At 39.4% G+C, this 20,401-nt stretch overlaps 3 protein-coding genes across 3 annotated transcripts; 1 reads left to right on the top strand and 2 right to left on the bottom strand.

Moving 5' to 3' along the window:
- Positions 1-733: 733 nt before the first annotated feature.
- On the bottom strand, positions 734-7,657 carry LOC135160532 (raf homolog serine/threonine-protein kinase Raf). The gene is made up of 2 exons (XM_064117171.1): positions 6,952-7,657; positions 734-5,558 (listed from the first exon to the last, which is right to left on the bottom strand). The coding sequence occupies exons 1-2, from the start codon at positions 7,522-7,524 to the stop codon at positions 3,819-3,821; spliced, it is 2,313 nt and encodes a 770-aa protein (XP_063973241.1). The 5' UTR covers positions 7,525-7,657; the 3' UTR covers positions 734-3,818.
- Positions 7,658-7,830: 173 nt separating this feature from the next.
- Positions 7,831-9,226, top strand: LOC135160548 (estradiol 17-beta-dehydrogenase 8-like). Its single transcript, XM_064117198.1, has 3 exons — positions 7,831-8,008; positions 8,327-8,819; positions 8,907-9,226. The coding sequence occupies exons 1-3, from the start codon at positions 7,969-7,971 to the stop codon at positions 9,121-9,123; spliced, it is 750 nt and encodes a 249-aa protein (XP_063973268.1). The 5' UTR covers positions 7,831-7,968; the 3' UTR covers positions 9,124-9,226.
- LOC135160528 (uncharacterized) lies at positions 9,226-20,283 on the bottom strand. The gene is made up of 4 exons (XM_064117156.1): positions 17,396-20,283; positions 14,224-14,397; positions 12,275-12,455; positions 9,226-11,873 (listed from the first exon to the last, which is right to left on the bottom strand). Exons 1-4 carry the CDS (start codon positions 19,727-19,729, stop codon positions 11,650-11,652), a joined length of 2,913 nt encoding a protein of 970 aa, XP_063973226.1. The 5' UTR covers positions 19,730-20,283; the 3' UTR covers positions 9,226-11,649.
- Between the last annotated feature and the right edge of the window lie 118 nt (positions 20,284-20,401).

The following is a 20,401-nucleotide window of genomic DNA, read 5'->3' as shown; positions in this document are numbered from 1 at the left end:
GTTGGAAATAAATAAATCACGTGCGATCGTTTAAAAGTGAAATAATTAATTTGTGAAGAGGAGATACGAGATAAGACATTTCCGCTGCGCGTGGCATGTCGGTAGAAATTTGTGGGTTTTTAATTATTTAATATTAGAGAGCAATGTTCAGAAGGATTAGGGGGTCTTGGGAAGGTCTCCAAGTGCTATTTCCTCGGCCAAAAAATGGAAAAATTTGCTCACTTTGTAGAAACCGCGTACAATGAATTGAGGGCGATTTGAAAGAAATAAATAATTTTGGGAAATCATTAAAAATCGCAGATGAGGACACCGCCATCTTGGAATATTTTTCTGGCAGAAGAAGAAGCATTCAGGCAAGATGGTGTTTGTAAACATTTTTAAAAATTATTTATCGTCTTTGGATCACCTTCACCGCTATTTGCTTAATACGCATGCGTTACTGTATTTATTCAATGTTGATATGTGTTGTTGTGGGCTTTCTCGCAGTGTTAATGTGGTTAATGGGATGATAAGCTTTGAGTGATTTGCAGGAAATTTTGTGGGTGGTCAATGGGGCTTTTGTCAACGCGAAATGGTAACGATTATCGGGGAAAATGTTGCGATAATTATAGCAGCGCCGGCGGTCTAAAGGAGATAAATAATTGTTTTCAACCAAATTAGACCTTCATTTTTACTGTAGCTTTTAAAATTGAAATTTGAAAAAAATTGATTTGGAATGACTTTCTCATGGAAATCCCATTTGATTAATGAGTATATATTTAACGTTAAATGTGCAAACTCGTTACAGAAAATCTCTCTTACCACATCAACAACTTATTTACATCAAAACTGATGTCAGGAAATCAATCAATATCTGAAAAAAGTCATAAGGTCGAGTGAATTTTATTTTTAATTTTCTCAAATACAATAGGAATTTTTATTTGTTCTGTCCCTCCAATCCTGGCCCATTATCTCCCTCAGGAGAATCCCTTGAGTCTTAAGTAGCTCACATGCTTCCCACCGCACAAGTGATCGATTGGAAAATTATTCTACATAAATAAATAAATAACTTTTAAAGAATGGGAATGAAATATCTCACTTCGAGCATTATTATCTTTTTTTAATTCTCTCATTAATGTTAATTTTATGCTTAATAACCCATTGTGAAATCATTTAGGCCTTCTAAGTTGTGCCAAATCGACTAAAAATGATTTTCAAGATGACGTTAAATAATAATCGAATACCATCGCGGTCCACTTATCAGACATTGCGTTTTTATGTTATTAACTGATTTTTATCTCTTTCTGGAATCGCCATGAAACTCCACCCGAATTCTACACACATTCCTAGGATATTACATGTATATACACACACACACACATATTGTGGGAAAACATTTCAATAAAATCAATCACCTCTCAGAACGCGTGAAAATTTTCTTAGTCTTTGGGGGGAAAAAAACTACTGAAATTCGAGGAAAAACAAATTCGCGTCATGAATTCGCAGAGTTGGAAAACTATGAGCGATAGTTTGGAAAATTGGGTCCTCTTCAGGAACCCGAAATTAACGAATCGGAAATGATCTAGAGAAAATTATTTATCCTTGTTGTGACATACAGGAACCGGAAAAGCTAACCCACATTCTCTCGGCACGTCCCCGGTTTCATTCCCTCCGCTTGAAGGACTCTGATGATAATATCCTTTTCATTTTCCCCCTGTGTGACATCTCAGACCCTCCTCCATGACCCCACGAAAATTCCCAACCCTCGTAAGGAACCCCTGTGCCGTCCCTCATCGTAGTACCCACCCAGTTACTCAAATTTGAATAATTTATTCGAAACCCGGATGAATCTGCGACATGTCAATTATTGAATGAATCGACACGTATGAAATAACTTAATAAAAACGCTAGTGAATTTATTATAAAATTCTATTGAATTTCTATTGAACCTTTTATGGAGAAAACTTCTGTAGAAAAAACCTGAAGAGAATGAGTCACATAGAAAAATCTAATTTTAAGAGGACGTTCAATAAAAATCCAATGGAATTTCCTCACTCGATAGATTATTTTTATAGTTTTTTTCGTGCCTGGAAGGATATTAATGGGAGAAACTGGAGGCTTACTGGGTTTTCCCGCAGGGGATTATTGTATCTCGGGGAAATAATAAATTGCTTACATCTATCTATCTAAGAGATATATTCTGTTTCACGTCAATTTCATCGAATATGAAATACTTCTCAATTCGTGCTTGAATTATACAGTTTCGTATTAAGACAATCGTGGTCATATAAAATAATTCTACTAGTTCTGTAAAATAATATACATTAGAAGATCAAAAAATTTCAATTTTTGCCTAAGCTTCGAACACACAGAATGATCCTTATCGGAGCAATAATTTATTCAGCACAAACAAAAACACAAAATCGAATCAAATCATGTTGCAAACATATCTCAACTCAATTTAAAATCATTTTAAACTGTTGCAGAACTTGAGATAAATTACAGGATTTTTATTTATTAAATAAGACGAGACGAATAGAGCAAAAAAAACAAAAGAAACATTTGGCGGATTCGATGGAAAAGCCTATTGAAATTCTGTGAGAATATTACAGCGACTCTATTAATTATTTCAAGAATTCTTATTAGAGATCATTTTTGAAAAAGAAATAAAAAGCATTTTAACAAGTGTCTGAGAATGTTGATAGTATTCCAATAGAATTTTCTAATGAATTCGCAAAATATCGCCAACTTCGGAGGAGACATTTGGAGAAAAAAATGCACGTGTGCAGTATGGAATGCAGTTGTTCCATAAAATGGATAACTTTTTAAAGACATCTTATAGATTTTTTTCATCTCCACTCACTTGAGAATTTGTAACACAGGTTTTCATCACATTTCAGTAGTTTTTTTCAACTCTTGAGGACCCTTAAACATTTACCGACATGAGTAATCTCTATCATCTTTTTTTTCTTCACAAATCGGTGAATAAAAATTTGAATTTTTTCCCATGATGACAATCATCATTGGAATACAGATATTTTCAGGTAATTTATTCAACCGACTGAATAAAAAAAATTACATCCTGTCGTTACACCACCCCTTACATTATTTCTCCCATCGAAGCTAAGAGAAATAAAGAGCACGAAGAAAAATCATAAGACCAGGAACTTTGATGTATTTCTTCAGAATAACATTATATCACAAGTAAACGATAATTCTCGTTACTTAATTGAATGCTGTACTGCTAAAAAGTGAGTATATGAATTATTTATATTCTTTCTTGTCAAGGATTCTCCCCCATCTCCCAGAAGTGAAGATTTTTAAGGGAAATATCAACGAGCACTTCACTATTTTTATGTACACTGAGATACTGCTAATTTTAACGAACGATTTTTCCGAGAATTTCCCACGATGAGTGAGGATTTTTCATCTCATGAGGATGACACTAACAGTTGTGAAGTTGAATATCTTCGCTTTTTTGAAAAATCGATGGAAAAACCTGGGGTTTGTGGTAGAAAATTCTGATATTCGTATTCATTTTAGTTAATTTAGATTTTCTAAATTGTTCTCATTGGTTCTGCAATGAAACCATGGAAATTTGTGGATTTTATGACTAAAAAAATTTTATAGGACAGATAGATTCGTATAGATCTTCGTCGTTGCGTAAAACTTATATTCTAAAGATTAAAAACATAATTAAAAAAAAAATAAAAACTTACGTTTAACTAAAAACGTCATGAAAAAGAATTTCGGCAGAAGTACCCCAGGTTTCCCCTCAAATTCTCTTGTCATAATACCATTAAAATAGTTTTTCGTGATGTATTAATAAATCTTCCTCCTTAAATATTCCCACCAATCGGACAAAATGGAAATGGATCCAACTGATAAGTAACAGGTGTCTTGGGTGATGCACAAGCATAAGCAAAATAATCATCCGACTGCAGCTGAGTCCGATTAAGATTCGGTTCCGAAGCGGACCTAGTGATTTTCGGTAGTCCCCTGATCAAGCCCTCAAGACTGGCATGAATTTGTCTGAAAATGGGCCTCTCATCCCTGGAGAATTTGATGCAATCCTCGGTGAGTCGTCTGAGTACCTTCGGAGTGTCTGACCTGAGTTTATCCAAATCAGGTCCTAAGTAACCCCTTCCCACCTTATACAGTATTTGGTCCTTATTGTTAATATTTGAATAGGGCAATTGTCCAGCAAGAAGTTCAAAGAGAACGACACCAAAGGCATAGACATCGGAATGACAGCTGTATGGATTTTTCTCAGCCATTCTGATAACCTCGGGTGCCATCCATAGGATGGATCCAGTGGGCTGATTGGACTGCTGAGTTCCAGACCACCGGGTCTTGGCAGTGGCCAGTCCAAAGTCCCCGATCTTAACAGTGAGATCGTCGTGAAGGAAAATATTATTACTCTTCAGATCCCTGTGGATGATATTCTTGGCATGAAGGTAATCCATTCCCTGGGCAGTCTGTCTGCCAATCTCGATGAGTGTCAGCAACTCGAACTTGGACTCGAAAACGTGAAGATGCTTGTACAGAGAGGAGCCCTCACACCACTGGGTGACGATCGCCAGCTGTGGCTTGCTGACACAGCCCATGAACAGTAGAATATTAACGTGACGAGTCTTCCTCAAAACAGCAACTTCGTTCTTAAATGCTTGCAGTTGCGAAGTTGTGGGTATCTTGACGTTGAGGGTTTTGACAGTGACAGGGCCATGCCAGTGGGCTTTGTAGACTGTTCCAAAGGATCCGGAGCCGATTCTGGGACCCACTAGGATCTCATCAGCTGGGATTTCCCAGTCCTCAATGGACTCCCTCGGTGCCAGGAGATTCTTCGATGACTCGTCAGCTGACTTTGCTCTTGGCCGTTTTGGTCGCAGTGTATTTGTTGGACTTGCTTGGGTCGACTGACTGTGCTTCGTTGGACTACAGCCCGGTGATGCTGGTGATGGCCCTATGTCCACTGGTCTGCTCAGAATCTGGGATCTTGAGTAATCATCCACAATTATGGGCTCACCACCTGGTTTAACCATATTAAAGCAGACGTTGGGAGCTGAACTCGATCTATCCTGCTGGGCGAGGGTTCTAGGGTGCTTCTGACGCGATGTATCCAACGATGGAGACATACTTCTGTTGAACGAGTAACCTGAAGGAACAATTCCTGTGCTTGCCTTGGGATTGTGGGCCAACAGGGCACGAAAATAATCGTCCAGCATTCGCACTTGGGTGCACAGGGGTGGCACACCACCAGCGCATCGCTGATGAAATTTGTAGTTACAGGTACGACAGTAGAAACCTTGGAATAACAATTTTCTACAGCACTCGCAGAATGTCAGGGAGAACCAGGTCTTTCGTATGAAATTGTGGGAGATCGAGGTGGCTATAGGAAATTTGTCGGATATCTCGACTGATATTTCGTCACACTCCAGGGACGATATGTCTGTGTCCCAGGGTATTGGATGTTTTGAACCATCTGGGTCCAGTATGTACACGATACACATTTCGGTTGTCAAGTTGCGGAGTTTCATTGCTTTTGCTAGGGCGTCACAAAGGGCCATTCCCTCCCGTACCTGCGGAGAAGATAAGGGGGAGATTATTAATTGTGAGCGGGAAGTTTGGGGTTCTTACTGACATATTTCTACTGAAATTCTTTTTAATTCTGGATTGTTTTGGCAGACGGAAAAATTTAATGGAAAGACGTTTTTAATATTCCATTCGGTTCTTTTTATGTCATATGCATGTTCAAAGGGTTTTGTTTCATTTTGTTTATGAGAAGAACATAAATGAATGAAAAGAAGGAAAAATTAAATTCACGGAAATAATGAAAAAGAAGAATTCTCTTGACCTGCTCTAGTGCATATATTTTATTGAACTTTTTCTCAATAAAGAGTTCAGTAGAAATCGACTGATTCGTTTGAACGGTTCTACTGAAGATTTTCTCAGCTGCAGCTGCATTTTGTGTAGGAGATGTTGAAGAGAAAGTTTTTTTGTAGAAAAAGTCAGTGGAATTTCATTTTCCTTCACAAGTCTTTCTGTTGAGATGTTTTTGTCAGGAATTCCTTCACAATTTTTCATTCTTCTCACGTTAATTCAACGGAAAAATCTATTTATATTGAGCTTCTGGGGCGGATGACTTGACTTATTTCAATGAGACAAATGTTCAACAAAATTTATTGAAAATAGTTCAGTAAACAACCGGAAACCTACTGCCTTTTTCTAAATAAAAACAATTCCGTGTTTAAAAACTGAGGAATTTGCAATATAGAGGAGCGAAACAATGACATACATAATATAATTCTTGGAAAAAGCCATCCCATTATGCTATTGATTTTTTTTTTCTACATGACATACTAACAAATGTAGTATATGATAATAATCAAGTGAAAATTCTGTGGAAACTCTTCCACATTAATATTCCAAGCCTCCGAAATATTATTCCATCTCCTCAATTCCCACAGATAAAATCCCTAGAGCAGAATTCAACTAAAACATCTGAATCTATTGACTTTTTCATGTGACATATCAAGTAAAATCTGGGCTAAAAACAAATAGAATTTTAATGAGGATTTCAGTAGAACCACTATATACTTTTCCAGGAAACTCGTAAGCTTCCCTACGGCATTTTTGCATACGTACAAACTTCATCAAAGGAATATCGAACGACTCTATGCAATCATACCCTGAATTCAAAAGTCCAATAATTCATAAAACTAATGCATTAATTAAATTGCGATCCCTGGCGATATTGAGAGCTCAACAACACCTAAATTTGCCAAAAAAAAATCAGTTCCATCGATTCCCTGGAGAACAATAGGAGAAAATCCATACGAATTAATTTTTAAATTAGCCCTCAAGAATAAAAAATTGGGATTTCCATTAGATTCTCTTCCATCCACGACGAGGTTGGATGAGATTTTCTTCAATGTGAGACACCAGGAAATAACTGAATGATAATGAAGTTACCTGTACACTTGTTCTCTGTTGATTGGGCAAGTGTGCCCTGAGTAATGACTTGAGAGGTGTTCTCTGGCACTTGTAACGCCCCGGTAATTGCAAATCATCACAACCGGATGCACCACTACTTGCCGAATTAAGTAGTTCATTGAGCTTGTGCTCTTTAGATTCCAACTCATGAAGTTTACTTGTTAATTCTTGATACTCAGTCAGGTATATCGAGGGTGGATGCTGGAATGCAGCGAAACGGCTGTTCAACGCATCAATATTCTGTCTTGTCACGTGTATGACATTTTGAATATTTCGTAATTCATACCTGACTGGATCAGTATCAATATAAGCATCATCGGGATCACTGATATCTCCCTCATAATGTTGGTTGTTGCCGCGATGTGACGGTGAAGACATAACGCATCTAACAACTTTATTTGTTTGCGACTTTTTAATGCCGCAATTGTTGATAATTTGTCGACGGTTGAACGTAATATCGTCTGCAATGACGACACACCACGGACCGTTCGATCTTGACGATATTTGGTTATCATTGACCGAGCTGAATTTCGATATGCCGATTACGGCCATATTACAACTTCGTGAACCATTGTGGGCGATTAACCCAACCTACTGCGTCGATTTATTCGCGCAACTGGACTCCTGTAAACTGGAAATACGCTCCTGCCAACTTTACCGTCTGTGCCATTCTTTTTTTTTTCCGGTGAACACCTGCCCTGACTACCGATTTCCAATGTCCCTAGAATTCAGCGCTAAAATTTGAAACGCCAACTAGGGACAATATCCGGACACTTTCTCGATTTTTCCTCTTTAAAATCGGGGCCCCTCCAACAAGGGAGTTGGAAAAGCATCATAATTTAAATTTACCAGCTGAATCGGATGAATGTGGTAACATTCAATATGAACAATAATCTAATGGACTTTGACCACTTGTGGAGAGTGAAGGTGGCGTTCGGTTGCTGTCCCCTTCCAACATGTTGATAGCAAAGTAGAAGTAAATATTGACAGACCGAGATGTCGAACATGCTGAGAGGACAACTTGCTTTCGTCTCAGGTTCGAATGAACAATATTAAATAACATAATAATTCAACTCTGTTGGAGAACATTTGGAAACGATTGTCCAATTTGAATGCAGAGTGTTCAAAAGTAGGAATGAGCTTTGAAATCTACGTGTTTTGCTCATGACGTAGTGTTTTCTTGGTTTTTAATCGTTTGATACGTTATCTCAATTTATTGCTTAGAGATCCGCATAATTTCAATAGCTTCAATAATACTATTTCAAGAAGTTTCCATTGTTTATCATTTTTCAGATAGAATTTAATGACTTAATTGAACTTTAACGAGCAATGAGAATTTTTTTTTTTAATCCAGGGGCTGGCGGCGGTATAGGAAGGGCTGTCTGTCGAGCTTTAGCAAAAGAGGGTGCGGATCTAGTAGCTGCTGACGCAAATATCACGACAGCTAAAGAAACAATTTCCGAACTATCGAGTTCTGATCATTTGCCCATTCAAATCGATGTATCGAGTGCTTCCAGTGTAGACGATGCACTGAAAAAAGCAATCGGTCACTTCTCCCGGGTGCCAACGATTGTTGTGAATGCTGCTGGGATAACTAGAGACAATTTTCTGCTTAAACTTCCTGTGGAAGATTTTGACAAAGTCATAGATGTGAATTTGAGAGGAACATTCCTCGTGACCAAAGCCTGTGTTAATTCCATGATCGAGGCGAATGTCTCTCATGGGGGTTCGGTAGTCAATCTAGCTTCGATTATTGGAAAGACTGGGAATATTGGACAGTGTAACTATAGTGCATCCAAAGCTGGGGTCGAAGCTTTCACGAGGAGTGCTTCCATGGAATTCGGAAAGTACGAATTTCATCCTGTTCAGTAATTTCGGGGCGAAGTGAGGGTTTAAAGGTTTTAATATACAATATTATAATTTATCCCGATCAGGTTCGGTGTGAGGGTCAACGCGGTGCTTCCAGGTGTCATTGAGACTGCGATGATCGAAACCATCCCCAGCGAAGTGAGGGAAATGTTCAAGAAGAGAATAGCACTTGGAAGAATAGGAAAACCAGAGGAAGTCGCTGACTTGGTGCTGTTCCTAGCCTCCAAGAAGAGTTCCTACATCAATGGAGCTTCCATCGAGATAACAGGAGGGATGCGGTAGTCTTTAGCCACTAGTCAAAGATAAATCAATTTTATTTTATGTCAATTATTAAACTGAATGGGATCAGACTGTAAAATATTACAGAAAAATTTCTACTGCAAAATCGTTTACATGTTCCTTTATTCCATTAATTTCCATTACACTTCGATTATATATCATTCAATATTCGTATTGAAGTTTCAAATCAAGGAAAAATCCCTGACGATGAATAATCGCTTAATCACTTGGTACATAAGTAGTTTCACAATAATTAAAAACTTACTCGAAAAATTTTAATATCTCCCTACATCTACACTTAACGATAAATACTACATTCAATGGGTATTTCAGTTGCATCATCCATACTTTGACATCGACTCATTTATTTACCGCTGCATATCCTCGTTATCCTAGACATACTGTACAACAATAATTTACAAAAGATAACCAAAGCACATTCACAATATATATATTTAGATTGGACAGTAACGTTTCTGATCGTGAAAATGTCACAGCAGTGTAAAAATATTCACTGTTATTAACTTTTTTTGATTGTGGCCAGGAGAGGAATGCAATGTAGAAGTAGGACGAACTTTCGAAACGATTTTTTGTCTTTTTCTAATGGATATATCACATTTATAGTATAAATTAATAACAACACCAAACGAAAGAGATGAGGGGAATCGCAAATTTTTCAGACATCGATAAATGGAAAATTTTCATGATTTATTGGGGAGAATTTTTCATTGAATAACTTGGAAAATTTCACGAATGAGAAAAGTACACGAAAAAGTTCAACTGAAATGCTATTTTTTAGCAGAGATTATTGAGTGAATTGGATGAGATTAATTTTTTCTTTCTTAATAAAAATTCAAGAGAAATTTTCCAGATTTTTTTTCTCACACGTCTCCTGACTTCACACTGTAGAAACCACTTTCTCCTCAGTTCTGCCTTCTTTCAGACTAAATAAATGCATTCCAATTGATTTCAAAATACATAGTGTGGAATACTTCCACGTGTTCGTCTCCCTTGGAGACAACTTCAAATCGCAAATGATTATTTGGAGTGAATGAGGAAAGAATGCCTATCCCTAGACTAACCATAACTTATCGTATATACAAAATTCGTCAGACTACCGAGTACGAAAAAAAAACTAGTTGCAAAAATATTTGACAACTTTATCATTCTTCCTCATTTTTTAATTTTCAATCATGAAAACTGCAAGATACGCAACAAATATTCAACAGAACACAATGATTTTGAGCAGTGAAGGGTATTGCATTCTCGAGGCATTAATTTTTTTCATTTTGCGTGATTGAATCATATTTGCAATTCAATCAATCGGCATTCATTGTATTAGTGGGCGACTCATCTTACCATAATTCGAATGTTTTTTTTATAAAAAAAATTCAATAGAAAACGTTCTGCATTCTGAAGAAAATTCCACTTTTTGTATTGCTGATGTTTAATGAAAAAAATTTTATAGAAAGATGGAGCTCCACTGGAACAATAATTGTTATCACCTATTTTCTATTTAAAAAACCACAAAACGGTGAAATTTTTCAACGGAACCCACTAAAAACCAACAGAATTTTCATCAGAAATGCACCGGAATTTTTTACAAAAAGCTAAACGTTTTTCCATGAATCTTTTCATGAGTGAAATAGTCTATGAATTTTCACATGACGCATAGATATGATAAAAATCGTAAAATCCATAAAAATTTTATCACCCAATGACGATAAAAAAATCGTAGAAAACCCAGTTTGATTTATATTCTCCTATTTTACAACAGAGTTCCATAGAAACAGCAATGCGAGAAATTGAAATCGATAAAATGAGAAAATTACAATTTCAAAGGTGTACACCACCGTTCACTCATCTCCGACTGATCGGTCACCATGGCCTAGAATCTATTGTACATAGAAAATTGTCAATCCCCTTCGGTCAATAGAGAACGATGAGTTGAGACATCAGTCTCTGCTGTTTTGGCAGTTTCAGTCACTTCTGTCGTCCGAAACAGTTTTAACCAGCCTCGTTAATCATGTTCCATGCATTCAGGTATTTTATGTCTCAAAAATAGTGGATTTATCGAGAATGGAATGTACTTTAAGTTTAATTCTTAGTGACGATGCCGCATAAATGAAACAAAAATTCAATAGCCAATTATTTTGAGAATCTCATTGAAGAATTTCCCCATAATTTTTCTGGTTTAAATAGTTCATTATGTTTTTACTCAGAAAATGTTTCCCTAGGATTCTTGAAAATAAAATCTCCAGGGCATTTTTCTACCCAATTTCAATCCAAATCTAATGATTTCCCCGTCCAAAGCCAATGGAATTCTCATGTTTCTCCAATTTCCTATTGAATTTCCTCATACCTGCGTTAAAAAAAAATCACGAAAGTACGAAAGAATTTTGAGCCTCAGTCAAGCGTGAAAGTTCCTCTCCCATGACGTAGGAGATGTTATTTCCCTGGGAAAGGTGTATAAATATTCTCAGCAATGCACATCTCTCCGAATTTTAACGTCAATAGAGAATAGCCTCATCAATAAAGCAGATCAGCGGTGGCTTCCACGCCCCAGGCAGCGTCGTGTGACTCCCCCAGATGCTCCTGATCGTCGCTCGTTCCATCGGTGGTGCTCTCCTCCAACTCCCACTGCTGACCACTTCCGCATGTCGTGGGATGGACTGATCTGGTGATGCCCAATTCAAAACCGTCGGATGTGAGGTCTACTTTACTTGGCGTGTAACTCGCGAGACCACCTCCTCCTGCAATTCAATCGAAGAAATGTTGGAGTCATTGCGGTTTCAGGGGATATTCAGTGGTAGAGTGAATGATGGGAGGAAGGAGATAATTTGTATTGTGGAAGTACTCTTTATCGACAGGTGGATACACACAATGAGAGTTTACGCATTGAAAGGAAGAGCATTTATCCACGGCTATGACATCACATCAGAGTTGAAAAGAATATTTAAATTACACTTTCAAATTTAATCAAATCCCCATTTAAATTCTAGAAAAATCCTGATCAAAGTCCCTTGAATTTATTTTGCTGCAAAATTCATCCCGAACAATTGCAATGCCAAATCAATAGAATTATATAGATCAATTAAATTACTTTTATCGATGAATGAGATAAAATTTTGGATTTTTCCGAGGTCTAACTCACCCAGAATCGGCGAGGCGGAATTCCCCGTCGTCGAGGAACACGTGGTTTTGTTATTAACAGCTGACTGATGATCATCATGGCCCGTTGCTGACGATTCCCCACTAGCATCATCCTCTAGCATAGAAGCTTCAGATGGATACTCGAATGTTCGTGTCGCTTCATCATCGAACTGTATCCGATGCTAAAAACAAAACCAATCACATGATAATTCGTTTATGTATTTCAATCGTACATTATCTATCGTTTGACGTTATTTTTTTCAAATTATTATCTTATAATTGCTCCGTGAATTTAATTATCTGCTATTCCTATCGCGTTCATCTCCGCAAAAAATCTATTAAAACTCTAGAGAATTCTCGATAAAATTCCGTTTGTTTCTGACCAATAAATCTGTACGATCGATGGTACATTCTCCAACCTGATTTTCGATTAGTAAATTAGATTTATTTCCGCTGCATATTTATTTCCCATCGCGATCCTTATCCCCGACATTTTTCCATGCTAGATATAAACCACCGATAATTCCCACGGATCATGAATACGAACAATCGCTTCTCGCTGACCTTGGCACCATATTTTCACGTTTAGGTCCCTGTGCCAGTGTTTTGACGAATTTTTGTTAACTTATACATGCGGCAGATAAGAATGCTTGTCCGGAGGGGGAAAGAGATGGAGAGGATATAGCTGACGGCACGGTATGTAACCTCGCATAACAGTAACCGGTCACACTCGTTGAGTATCGAACTAGGGAGCGCACCTACCAGCGTCATCCTTGTGCCACGTTGCTAATATGAATAGTGGGATGAGAATAAAAAATTGTTGTTCCAGACGTTTACAGGGACGAAAAAAATTTCATTGAAAAATCTAGCTGCTTCGATAGACAATTACACGAGATTCCTATTAAAAATTCTATTGACCAATGTTTGATGAAACAAAAATGTACAGGAAAATCCTACAGAAGAACCAAATTCTATTTTTATTCCTGCAGAATTTCCACTGAACGGAATTCTTAAATAGTAGAAAGTTTAATAGAAACCCAATAAGATTTTCTAGTCGGAGGATGAGAATACGGAATTCTTGTTCCAGGCGGTTTCACGCACAGAAATATTTTGTAGGAAAATGCATTAAAACTACAATCAGTATTTCCAATGACCTATTGCTTATCGAAATTCGTTGTTCATCAAAAAATTGGAATAGACACCGACAAAAAAATTATGTCCAATAATTTTTATAGAAAAAGCGAAATCAATTGACATCGCACGAAGCTAGTAACTCTAATGAGATCCCACAAATTGTTATTCCACTAGAAATAGAATGATATTTTCTCCCAGAAGTTTATCCCGATCCAAACTAATCAGATAAACGCTGCCACATATGAAAAAAAAGCTGAACAGCAGCTCTACACCTATACAGCCCTGTCACCTATCTTGAAGCCTTCCAAAGTTGACTTTCGTTTTTTCAACGTGAGATAACGCGAGTTTAAAAATCCAGAGGATGATAAATCCCTGACTGCGGCATTATTTAATAATTTTTCCCTGCTCTATCTGTAATCTCCCTTATCGCCATGGATGTTGGGATAGAATAGATGACCAGGTAGTCACAATTATCACGGCTTTTCCTCACTCGGCTACCACATACTGAACATGATCGCTTGTGGATGCGAAGAATCTAGCCACACTGGAATTCAGAATCAATTTTTTTCCGGGATTTATTATCGCATTGACATTGCACAGCAAAAGTGGCACAAACGAGCAATTAGCATTTACCATTGACGACTTTCCTTCATTTTTTTTCCGGGAACGAAAAAGTGTGTAGAAAAAGCTAGCGAATTCACTAGAAAATTCTACCACAGGATTCCTCTGCCTTTCTTCTAATCTCTAATTTTCCAACAATTTTTCTCCCATTTGCTTCATCACTTTGGAAGAATTAACAAAACTACTTGCTCATACCTTGTGATTCCTCGGAGTCCTTATCAGATTACTGCGACCATTAATCAGCACATTGTCGTTGATAAAGAGGACATCGCAGGGTGATGGAGGTCCTCTGGACATCTCCCAATCCCCTTCATCCGTCGTTGAGGCATCCAAGGTTGCATCCAGAACAATAATCCCACCATCGCCCACCTGAGGAGAATACAACAGAGTTGATTTAATCGATAGCTATTGCAAGTGACATTCCTTTGAGAGCATTATCAGTTAAATATTAACTACAAGGAATTGGAAATTGGGTAGACAGGTGCCCCTTATCGAGGGGGAGATGAAACTAATTTGATTTGCAACAATTTATCATGAAATTCCTCCAGAATTCGAGGGGAATTTCATCAGCAGCTGCGCCAGATCTTTCACGAAATGTTCTTGCACATTAAAAAAAATTAACCAATACGAAGCATACTGTATCCTGAAATTCTTCCAGCTAGTTCAGCCAAGAGAGACAGAATATTGTCGACCGAGCGTTTCTAAAAAGGGGATAACGGATCTCAAGAGCTAAATTTCCATCTACAGGCTGTATCCCCGTAAGTTGCTCTACAACCGCCATATTCTACGGTGGATTCCACGTAATCAACTGGAATGCTGTTGATCAAGGCCGTTTTCCCGTCTGCTCCCTTCAGCCGATTTTTTACATTCCTCGTTAATTGCTTTTTGCTTTGTATTCCAATTATATTCTCCTGGCTCCGGGGGCTACTGTCAGTTCCAGTGAAATTGAAATGAATTCGCAAAAAAATTCGAGAGAAATACCGGTTGAAATGTTTGCGACTGATCGGTATTCTGAACTCATCAAACATGACAGCTTCGGTGGTTTTTGAAAATACTCGGGGACATTCTGGTCCAGTTAATTAATAAAATCTTCATAAAATCAAGAAATTCGATTTTTTTTTATCAAAATAAAAGGAGTAACATGTTTTATCTCTTAGTTGAAAAAAAAAATTAATGCTTACGATTTTAGATTAATATTATTAACTTTCTGTGTTTTTAAATTCCGATAAATCGCCAACTAAAGGATGTGACGCACTATATTATCTGCGGTTTCCATCCCTGTACTAGCTATCTGTTGATAACTGAATAGACCATGACTCATCGATAAAACCATTATACGGTTTCCATACAGTTCACTTTCTTCATAGTTCATTTGATATAAAACCCGAGAGATGAAGCATTCCATTTCACTCTCCATGAATGATGGGATTTGAATTGAATGGGTGAGATTTGGATGTTGATGGTGTCCAAGGAATTCAAAGGGATGAACGTAGCTCCGATGAATGGAGTGAAGAGGAGAATGAAACGCGTAACGATGTGGTATCAACGGGCAATCAGATATCAAAAGGACGGGTTTTTGGGCGAATCAGACTGATACATTGTCAATTCATCTATTATATAAATTCATTATATAAGAAATCAGTCGACACCTTTGGACTTCATTTCATTCCAATTTATTTTCAATGATTTCTTCATGTGTAGGTGTCAGAGAAAGGACGATTTTAATCCAAAATAACTCTGCATCGGTAGATTGACATTTCCCAATTTTTTATCTCATTTTGAAGGTGGGTTTTCAAATTTTAAAAAGACACGTAACTCGTTCACGTCGTAGATATTAATTTAATGATTAGCACAACTAATGGTTCAAGAGAATAGTAATTCTCGGCAAAACGTATGTTCAATGAAGCTGAATAAAAACTATTCTGGTAATTTACTGTAGTATGTACCAGAATATAAAACACTGATCCGTAAAGCATTTTAAAATTCTAATGAAACAACCCAAATGCTTGTCTACCCAATAATTCAAATGCTTCACGAAGAGGTAAGTGAGTCCTTCGGCATTCAAATGCTCCCATAACTTCTTACTAAGTACACTGGGTCATAACTTGATTCATAACCATACGTTATAACAATTCAATAAAACTCACTTTCTCGTAAACCCAAAGATTTTCCAAGGTGTAATTCTACGAAGTACTTTTTTTCATTTCCAAGGGGGGGGCTACATTAACGGTGCAGTAACGACCGGTCTGGTCTCAAAAATTCCACTTCAGGGTAGCCTCCCCCACCACGTCAGAGGACATTGGAATGCACATGGGACGGGTCCAGTGAGAAAACCATAAACTCTCAGAGGGGCGCATATCAGCGTAAAAAACGAGTTCCTCATTAATCATGGGGAATTGAATGGAAAGCGTAACCTTGAATTTTCATACGGACATTATTTTGAAAAAGAGGAAAAATTAGGGTATTCGAGCTGAACGAAGAAATGTCAGCGTTTCAACGTCACATACTTTGCATGTGGGTGTTTTTATGTGACGTCATAGGTCAGACTTTTACAGCATCAATTAATTTAATGTTAATTATACGAATGTGAATTTACTTGTGGTTTCGATGTTCTTAAAATGCTCTGACTCAGAGGAATGTAGACGTGCAAAGTTTCAGTCGTAAACTTATTGAGGATCAAATAAAAACGCTCATGTACAACTGAAGAATTTCACTAGATAAAAAGTGGCTAAAGTACGTGGATAACTCATCCACTGGCGAAAATTATGGACTAGCAACAATTCCTCATAATTTAACGACAAAATAATGAATTGGTTTCTCGCATCTATCTTAACGTAAAAAAAAGAGAAAGGAATCAATACAACAATCCCCATCAAGCAAGACCCCTTCAGGTGAAAACCCATAGAAATCACTCAGCACTAGGAAGCAACGCTCCATTGCAATTCGACAGCCGTTCAATTCCCTCAAACTCTCAAAGAGAAATTACAACTACTCTCATTCCCATTACTCACAATACCCTCAGTTTATCCCCCTTTCTTTTAATTATGGGGCTATGTCACTGCAAATTAGTAACAAAATCACTCCATTTGCACCTTTACTGCGCATTTTAATAGGACCATTTAGTTTATAGGAGACATTCTCTGCTGAAATAGCTTTGATAATAAATTTTTTTTTCGTTCATTCTGTCTTCCTTGTTCCCCACCAGAAGAATTAAAAATGTATATAAAAAGCACCTAAAATATTTCCCACGTAAAATAAGAGAAAATAGTCGACTAGAGGCTCCTGCAAAATTCAACATAATTTCCCAGGGAATTCCCTGACTCCCTTCGCAGGGAAAATTCCAAGTTATTTACATTCCCCACAATACCTTTGGTTTATCCCTCTTCCTCCTAATAATGAGGCCATCGTTCTCGATATAATCTGGCACGTCCTTCCTGTTGCTGAAGTTAAACACCATCGTATTATTCTGCTGATTCCACGGTTTAGTGTCCCACAGTCCTCCACTACCTCCACCGCCCTCACCCCCAGCTCCACCGGAGCAACTTTTATTAACCGGCTGTATCTCCTCCGCTGTTTTGAGGCTGACAACGACTTTAGTCGGCTGTTCAATATTTTTAACTCGATTAATAAGATTTTTCTCGAGCTCACGATTGCTAAGATTCTGCTGTGGCACCTGGGCCTTCATCGACACCAGCGGCCGAATTATTCCAATTTGTTTCGGAATGGGTGAGCCCCCGGACTTCTGACTTTTTATCGTTTTTGATTCCTTCGTGGACGGATAAGACGATATCGGGGAAGTTTTTATCAATCCCAAACTCGATATTGCGCCGATAGGCTTCTCGTTGGTCACAGCAACATCGACTTTGGGTTCTTTCACCTCTGGCTCAGCCTCCTCGATCCTCGACGTCTCCTTCGAGTCCGTGGAGTCAGCATCGGTCTTTTCCCCGAGGGGATCAGTCACTCCATTCGTAGGGGCCTGACACTTCGCCGGGATTTCACTCTCGACGTCGACCTCCACCAACGTTCTCGGCTCCTCGCAGACCCTCGCTGGTATTTTGGACCCTTCAATCTCGTCGTTCTCCCCCAATTCCTTATTATCCTCTAGAACCCTGCCCTCGATTAATCCACTAGTATCTCGTCCAACCTCCAGATCCTCCATCTTTTCAGGCGATGAAATCTGGCAAGTTGTCTCAGTGGTCGTCGTTGACACTGGACATGAGTTGGGTCGGGAGTCTCTCTTGGACCCTTGGGAACCTAAAACTACTGGCACAGCTTTGGCACTGCCCTCTGTACCTTTGACCCTCGTTGGGAAAGGCTCTGGGCTCGGTGCAGGTGAGAATTTGAACTTGTGAGGGGGCTCCGGTGAAGCAGACTTCTCGATCATCTGGAACTTGGAGACCACTGAGGAGACTGACTGAACAATTGGATCACTGGCTACACCGTTTCTGGGCAGCTCACTAGTCTCCAAGTCATTGGCCTTCTTGGGGAAGCCCGAGCTCTTCAGACTCCCATTGACGAAGGGCTTGGGTTGTAGCGGTGGCTTTGGCACAATCTTCTTGATCGTCTGTGCCTTGAGGGTGTCGTTAATAGTCTTGAACGTTGCCACCTTAGCAGCAACCTCTCCCTTCGGCTTCAGTTTTTTAACAGAGCCCTCGAAGAGTCGCAGTGTCGTTTTGACTAGATCAGGTGGCGGTCGCTCGGTGTCAGCCAACAATGGTCTGACTCTCTTAGGTTTATTCATCGCCTTGGGACGATCCTTCATCAGTCTGTTCTCGATGTTTACAGTCGTTCTGTCGATGAGCACAATGTGATCGTTAACCGGCTCCTTCTGGATGTTCAATTTGCCCGGAGGGATTTTATCATCATCGGACTGGTACCTCATCAGGGTCTCGACGCTTCTGGCTCGCTTCATCGAGTCGTTACCGCGAGAGGAATTGCGGTACCTTTCGGGCTTCACCGAGACACCTGGGGCTTTCTTCGTGAACTTTCGCGTCTTCTCGGTTTCGTGATCGCAGTCCAAGAGATCCTCCAGGCTCGCTGCCCTGCGGAATCTCTGGACAGAGCCTCGGGTTTTATTCGTCTCCCTCAGGGTCAGGTTCAGGTACTTGCTCTTCAATTTGTTCACGATACCCGGACCGTACTGCAACTCCTCGGAACTGTCACTCTCACAATCATCCATTATCACGCTCCTCTCGCGAATGCAAAATTCGTTGGTGAGATTTTTTTTATTTTTCGGTGATTCCCGTGATTCGTCAGGGCTGACGTATTTTTTGTATCGATTTGCATCGCAATTATCGAAATTCATGGGGTGATTCTTAAGGGTCGCGGGCTCCTCCGGACAGAGGGATCCGTTCGACTCGAGGTGCATGCTGCACGCGACTGGCTTTACGTTGCCAGCCAGGGTACTGTCGTTAAACTCTCGGCTCGCAGCGCCACTAGCTGTTGTATTTTGGACTAAAACTGGAGTAACCTGAGTGCTCCATGATTCGGATGAATTAGGGACATCAGCGGTGGCGTTATCACTGGTGGAGTCCAGCCCCTCAGGGACACCTGGCTCAACTGCACCTGGAGCTCCTGCTGGCGAGACTCCACCTGGGGATATACCACGATTCTGCTGCCTACGCCGGATCAGGTCGCGTTTCCACTGAGGAATCGCGGGCTCTGTTCCATTCACACCGGTGGCCATGTTTCCTTCTATCATTTGGCTTTTGCTCTTTGTTACTCGGCCGGTAAATCCTCTAGTTTGTTTTTAGTTTATTATTCATTTTGCCGAGACCCACTGGGATTTTTGGGCATGCTTGTAACACTTCCTGGTTATCACTCACTAACACTTGATTATTTGCTGCTCGGTGGGTGGGGGGAGCTTCGAAAAATAACCGGCGATTCCATTCTCGGGGATTTCAACCAATTTACGAGGTTTTTTTCGAGAAAATACGCGGCTCCCCGACGTGCTTTTCAGGTGAATTCACAGGTTTCACCGGAAAATCGATTAATTGGTTGTCAGACTCAGGCGAACGTCGCGAAACACTCAGTTTTGCCGTAACACTGCAACTTACTGTCCACCACGCTTTCCATTTAGCCCCACTACTGTCTGTAGAGCTCGACGTCGACCCTTTCGCGACGAATCCCCCCCTGGGTTATGCACTCCCCTCTCGCGTCGTTTTGCCACCTTAGGTTATCTTTTTTCATGCTTCCCACCCGACTTGTTTCGGTGTTGCCGGCTTCAGGGGTTTTGTCTACGTGTGTATGTGGATATGGGGGAGAGGGGGGGTACACTTGTCGTTGAGACGACACTGGGAATCGAAAAGTGTTTGTGCTGTGGTTGCGCGCGACCCACTCGATCTGTTTGACAGGGGAAGGTTAACTTCCATCA

The sequence above is a fragment of the Diachasmimorpha longicaudata genome, chromosome 3 (assembly GCF_034640455.1).
Source record: "Diachasmimorpha longicaudata isolate KC_UGA_2023 chromosome 3, iyDiaLong2, whole genome shotgun sequence".
Lineage (NCBI taxonomy): Eukaryota > Metazoa > Arthropoda > Insecta > Hymenoptera > Braconidae > Diachasmimorpha > Diachasmimorpha longicaudata.
This window is presented reverse-complemented; position numbering and strand designations above follow the sequence as displayed.